This window comes from Amaranthus tricolor, chromosome 5 (genome assembly GCF_026212465.1).
Source record: "Amaranthus tricolor cultivar Red isolate AtriRed21 chromosome 5, ASM2621246v1, whole genome shotgun sequence".
In the NCBI taxonomy this organism is placed as follows: Eukaryota; Viridiplantae; Streptophyta; class Magnoliopsida; order Caryophyllales; family Amaranthaceae; genus Amaranthus; species Amaranthus tricolor.
This window is the reverse complement of record NC_080051.1, coordinates 27,575,500-27,582,037: the sequence shown is the minus strand read 5'-3', so window position 1 is coordinate 27,582,037 and position 6,538 is coordinate 27,575,500. Positions and strand designations below refer to the sequence as shown.

Sequence of the window (6,538 nt, the reverse complement as noted above, 5' to 3'; positions counted from 1 at the left end):
CGTTTAAAAATAAATCAAAACACTTATCTCCAAAATCACATCATTATCATAACCCAATGTATCCCACTCGTGGAAACTATGATCAGGATTTTGGGAGGAAAGGAAGGCGGCATCTCACATTTATAAAGGAGAATGCGGCTGAAGAATCTCTCGAATCGATGACTCGAGAAAGATTCACAAATGAATCCTCAAAAACATAAAATAAATAAAATACATAAAAAGACAAAGGCAAAAATAAGAACACCAACTGGTAAGCGAAAGAGAAAAATAGATAATTAAAAAAAGGAAAATAATCAATGGCGGAGTCACACATGGCCGATTGAGGCCCGACCTTACCTTTTCGTCTATTCTTGTAGCCTAATTTTTAGTTTAACACATGCATATTTTTCAATAATTTATTGTAACTTTTAGAAATATATTTTTCTATCTCCACCTCCTAGTGATAATATTTAGGGAGTGTTTGGAAAATTTTATTGGACAATTTTAGTTTATTTTGACGCAAATAGATGTTGACCGATCAAATAACTTATTGTTGTAAATAAATTGTTTTAAACAAGATGTTACAGTTGATTAAATCAATAAATTAAATCAATTAGTCAAATTAATCACTCCGCTTAACTACTAGCTATTAGCCATATGCAACAAAAAGATATTTATATATTGAGACTACGTAGACATAAAATCGTAGAGGAGTCCAAAATAAGTAGAAGCAAAGCACCTAAAATGGGAAACGAGCAGGAAATGACAAAGAAGAAATAAAAAAAAAAGTTGCAATGTAGTAGGAGAGGAGTATTAGTGTATTATGATGAGAATGGGGGATAGATGCCCAAATTGATGGCTCTTGTGTCCTTTTGCTTAACCCCACCACCCTATACCCAATCATTTTTATTGCCTTATTCTTTAGTGGCAGTCGTGGATAGGGTTACTCTTACTTTTTTCTCACAACCTTTTTTTTCTTTTATTGATTTGAAATTCCATCAAATCTTATTTCAACCATTTTTCTCAAATTGCCTCTACTATTTTACTTTTATGTTAATATTTTGTTTATAAGTTATTTTATATTTTTGTCATTTTTTAATTTTAGTTTATTTTTACAACTAAAATCTAATTATGAAAAAAGAATTAATTTGGTGTTATCAATGTATTATTATATAGCTATAAGAATAAATTAATAATAATAATAATAATAATAATAATAATAATAATAATAATAATAATAATAATAATAATAATAATCCCCTTAAATCAAAAACCAATATGACATAATGGTCGAGGCACAAAAAAACTTAGACCAATTAAAACACAACATAACACTTCTTTAAAAAAAGAAAAATAGCACTTACATGAACATATATCTCCCAATCCCACCCAAATCACTCCAAAATACTCCTACAACATATCTCTATATAGCACTCATATTAGAAGCCATTAATAATTGTAAGGGAAAAAACAAATGCTAATTTTAAACGAAATCAAATCATATCAATAATCAATCAATATATTAAAAAATGTGCACAAAGAGTTTAATCAGATCAATACAATCATATAGCAAATCTTAAACAACTTAACCAACACATATATTAGTATTCCTACTTATATGATTTTATACATGATTAAAATGCTGTTAGTTAACACTTCACATCATTGACTACGTCACTAGAAAAAAGGAATTAAAAGTAGAGCAAGGTCAATAAATAATTTTGGAAGGATATAGAAAGTGAAAGCAAGAATCATGCACCTTATATTTCCTAGAGTATAAAGCTTGACTTAAAAGCATAATGGAGAAAACAAGGCATATCCTACTTGAAGCTCACCAACCATAACAAGATAAAAGAGCATAATCTTTTGGGTATGAGTACATAACTTCAAACAAACATGAAGTAAATACACAAATCTTAATCTCAAGCATCCAATTCCTTCAAAAGAACAATTTGTACAATGTACCACAAGTACAAAGCCATTGCATTTGCACCTGTACTTTCTTTATCAACTATGAATTTTCCGAGCATCAGTTCTTTGGTTCTGAATTATAATCGTTTGAATTACCAAGATTATATAAAAACACAAGTTTCCTTTATATTAATAACTAATAACAAATTAACAACAGTATATGATAACATTAACAGCATGGATTGTAGCCAGGCAACACATAATCCATGTTCTCTAAAATTAGTACCTTATGACAATACCCTATCACAGAAATCCAACCTTTGTTGATTTGTAAAACTTCGAACATCAAGCAGGTTGAATCCCGTCAATTCTGATGATGAAACCGGAATCTGGACGTAGTTCTGCGTTTTCATTGAACGGATTGATCGCAACAAGGATAGAGATAGTAATTTGCAGAAAAGCTTGATCTAAAAGTCGAATCGGTAATCACCACCATAAATGAGAGTATCAAGTTTATACCAATTAACAGTCTAAGCACAACAATCTATCTTAACTACACACCAACTTAGGAAATCAGAATAAAGGAAAAACAAGGAACTAAAGGGAAAATGTCAAAAGCTGTTTTTGTCATGTATAAGAAGGATCTAATGATGTAGGTAAATGGGGAATGAAGAAGATAAGGACTACTATTAACAGTTAGGATTCACAAAGTTCTTTATCTCTTCCATTAGGGTATAGAAATGGTCATTATTAGGTAAGAAATAGAACCCAATTGTGGCTTGTTCTAAGTATAGAAGCTTCACTTCATGCCCTGCTTCTTTAAGGCCTTCAACATAAGCTAATTGCCAATCTTGTACCAAATCTAAACCAGCTACTACGACTAAGCTCTTTGGAAAACTTAAACCCTTAAGATCGCGTCCTCTTGGACCGAATATGTTACAAGCGGGATGATCACGATCCTCCCCTTCAGGAAGATAAGCCCTCCAATACCAATCTCGATCTTGAACTGTAACGAAGTATTTCCCATCTAACGTTTTCTCGGAATCCATCCTCTTTTCACCACCAAACATAGGGTGTAGTAATATGTTTCCGATCACCTCAACACCTTCCTCAGCGGCCTTGACTGCTACATGATGGGCAATGTTGCCCCCAGAGCTATCACCAGCCATATAAACATGAACTTTTCGGTTTGAATCTTTCCCACTTTGAAGCCAAGGTCTTGTACTCACCCACTTAACAGCTGACCACCCATCATCATACGCAGCCGGATATCTATGCTCAGGGGATCTTCGGTAGTTAACCGAGACAACAACCGCCTTGCAAAGACTAACAAGGCGGCGACAAAGGGTGTCATAGATTGCACTATTAGCTGAAGAATGGGTAAAGCTCCCACCGTGAAAGTAAACTATAACAGGCACTATTTGTTTTGTACTAAGAGGCTTTTCTAGCTCAGAAACACCCCATTGAGCATCATTTCCAGATGAAGGCATGTATACCCTGTTTAAAAGATTTGTGGATTTATCCACAATATCAAAAGAAAAAACCCCATCTACTGGGATTGTATTGGCCGGAACTTTACGATCTAGAAATTCGTTTAATTCTCTGTTAAATGTTCCATCTGGTCTTCGCAGAAGATTATATGCAAGCTTGAAATTTGATATCAGAATCCATGTGTTTAGTGGAACTACTTTCTGCACCAACAATTTCATATGATTGGAATCATGGAAAAATTATATAAATTAAAAGATTTGGAATTAAAAGTCAAATTAGATTAATTAGAAGAAAAAGGGGGAAAGTGATACTTCTATTTATTATGAGAAATTTATTTGAGTGGGTGATTATTGATCAATTGATTAATGATCAATTAGGGGCAAATAAAATCAAACAATACAAAACAAAACAAAACAAAAGAAGTTGAAGAGACTGTATTTCAAATCAAAGATATATAGTCCAAATTTATACACTTATACCTATTTTTCAGATTAAGTTCCTGTTTCTTAATCTTGACTTACCTAAGCAAGTAAAACTGACCAAAAATGGAAAATTTTACAGAGAGAAACAAGCTATTCAAACAAGAAAAACGATCAAAACAAACGAAATTTGACATTGATTTAAAATTTGAAATATTTCTCCCTAAAACCGACAATCAATATTCGATTAAGTGATTAATTAACCTGAACTTTATGAACATCCTAATTTCTGGACTTAAAAAAAAACCCAAATGTAAAATTAAGCAAATAGGATGAATTCAAACTAAAAAAATAAGAAAAAAGGGGGAAAAATCAATAGTACCTTGCATTCATTGACGTTGATTTCATTACTCCCAGCCATATGATATGGGTATAAGACCAAAAATCAGGTTTGAAATCAGATGTAAAACGAAGCAAATCCCAAGACGAAACCGAGAAAATCAATGATCTTGTTGCAAATCAGGAAAAAGAAAAGGATATGATCTTTGATTCTTGTTCTTCTTCGCTACAACAAAAGAAATAACATCCATATAAGTTATCAATTTCATCAATCATACCCACGACAAATCTGATCAATCTTCTGTTCTTCAAAGTAAGAGTAAAAGTAAAACAGAATACAGAGAGAGAAATAAGAGAGAGAATTTTTAGAGAGAGAAATAAGGAGAGATAGAAATAGTTGAAATACAGAAGGAGATATAAAAGGAGAAAGATAAGAGAGGAGTCAAAGGAAAAAGGAACGACGGTGGTGGACGGAGACGAAAGAGACGACAAAGAAGGGCGGCCGAAATAAACTGTATTTGTGGGCTCCTTTTTTACTTTTTTTTTTTGTTTTTATTTATTTTTACTTTTACTGTCCTTCTGAATTTGCATCAAATGATTCAAGACACTTTCAAATACTTCATCCGTTTTATAATACTTGCTACTGAGTGTGACACTTTTCGTTTCATAATACTTGCTACTGAGTGTGAGATCTTGTATGAAAAAATGTCACTATCAGTAGCAAGTATTATGAAAAAATGTCACTATCAGTAGCACATATTATAAAACAGAAGAAGTGTTTTCTCGAAGTGAGTGTTATTATATTAGCTTCCTTTTGAAATACTTTAAACTTTTAATGAAATAGAAATATTTTTTTGCTATTGCCATGAAAAATTATAATAGATTAAAGGTATGAGATATTTAGAAAAATAAGATAATGTAAACATTTGGTCTTGTATAAGACCGTTTTATCATAAGAGGAATTCTATTTCATTGTTGTAATTAGTCACTTTAAAATTATAAATAATCATTTTAACATACTAAATGTACATGTATCAGTCTAATAGAGATGGTTTTACTATAAAACCGTCTCATTTAAGAAATTATGTTATGTAAAACATAAAAACAATAAAATTTTAATATTGATAAAATTTATATTAAGACAAATCAAATAAAATTATATTTGACTATATTTTGAAATTTAAATTAAAAAGAAAATACAAATCTAAATTAATCCATAAATAGTGTCAAAACATGACATTTACTCAGGCATTAGTTTTATAGGAGTACTTGTAATTTTTGTTTTTTAATAGGAGTGTTTGCTTTTAACAATAGAGAAATTATGTCACTTGGCAGTTGGCCGATTGGTTCACTGGATTCGAATATGTTTGTTTTTGTTTTTGTTTTTCTTTTTTTTTTTTTGTTTCTTTGGCTCGTGTCTCTAGGGAGGAAAAAAAAAACAAAATACTCATTTAAGTTTTTCACATTTTTTTCAAAGTGGTAAACCAATATGTTTGACTTTCAAAGCAATATTCGAGTAAAGTTTTTTATTTTTTTTATTTTTTTATATTAGCTGAGTTTTTTATTGTCTTTTTCTATTTGTTGGACTAGACTATAACGATATGGAATAGTACTTAATTTGTAATTATCGTGTCTAGGGATGGAAAATGAGTATTGGATCCGATTTGAATTCATAAATTTGTATCTATTTTCATGGATCTGTATCCTAAAAAATAGAACCGTTGGATTTGGTTTCGGATTCGGATCTGAAAAAAATATCCAGACTCAGACCCGCGGTTCTGGAGGATCTGTTTTATTTTTTTATATATTAAATATATATAATCTTGCTAAGTTGTTATTCTCGTTTCCCTAACGCAGTGAGTTGCTGACTTACTATACTACTCATATTCCCATTTATGTTGATTTATGTTGAGTTTAGAATTTTGACAAATTAGGAAGGTTGGATGACTAAGAACATGAATGATCGACTTTTGTTAATGATATTAAGTTATTTTGAATGAAAGATTATGTATCGCTATGTTTATTTATGTAACAAACAATTTTAATGTGTTCGTTGGATATTTTCAAGACAATTTTAAGTTGTATAATGTTTTTGTGGGTGATCGATTGTGAAATTATATATATTATTATCATTAGTCTATAAATATAGCTTCATTGCAATCTCGACGCCATTCAAAAATTAAAAAAAAAAAAGCAAAAACAAGTCAGACTCGTTTTGGACTTGGATCCGCAGTATCCAAGGATTTGGATCTAGGTCTTGCAAGACTGGACCCGCGGATCCGGGTCCTGATCTGGATCTTGTTCTTGAAAACGGATCTGTATCCGGGTCCACTGACTCGTTGCCATCCCTAATCGTGTCATTGTGTTCATCTTGGGATAGAGCATATACATGCTGAGCA

General features: G+C 31.3%; 1 protein-coding gene across 1 annotated transcript; it reads right to left on the bottom strand.

Moving 5' to 3' along the window:
• Nucleotides 1-1,885: 1,885 nt before the first annotated feature.
• On the bottom strand, nt 1,886-4,601 carry LOC130813239 (gibberellin receptor GID1B-like). Its single transcript, XM_057679026.1, has 2 exons — nt 4,183-4,601; nt 1,886-3,581 (listed from the first exon to the last, which is right to left on the bottom strand). The coding sequence occupies exons 1-2, from the start codon at nt 4,219-4,221 to the stop codon at nt 2,580-2,582; spliced, it is 1,041 nt and encodes a 346-aa protein (XP_057535009.1). The 5' UTR covers nt 4,222-4,601; the 3' UTR covers nt 1,886-2,579.
• Nucleotides 4,602-6,538: the final 1,937 nt, after the last annotated feature.

Bases quoted from the DNA above. Each gene is read 5' to 3' on its own strand.
- LOC130813239 (XM_057679026.1), bottom strand. From the start codon at position 4,221: ATGGCTGGGAGTAATGAAATCAACGTCAATGAATGCAAG. The intron at 3,582-4,182 runs GTACTATTGATT...TTGTTGGTGCAG, and splicing joins TCAACGTCAATGAATGCAAG to AAAGTAGTTCCACTAAACAC.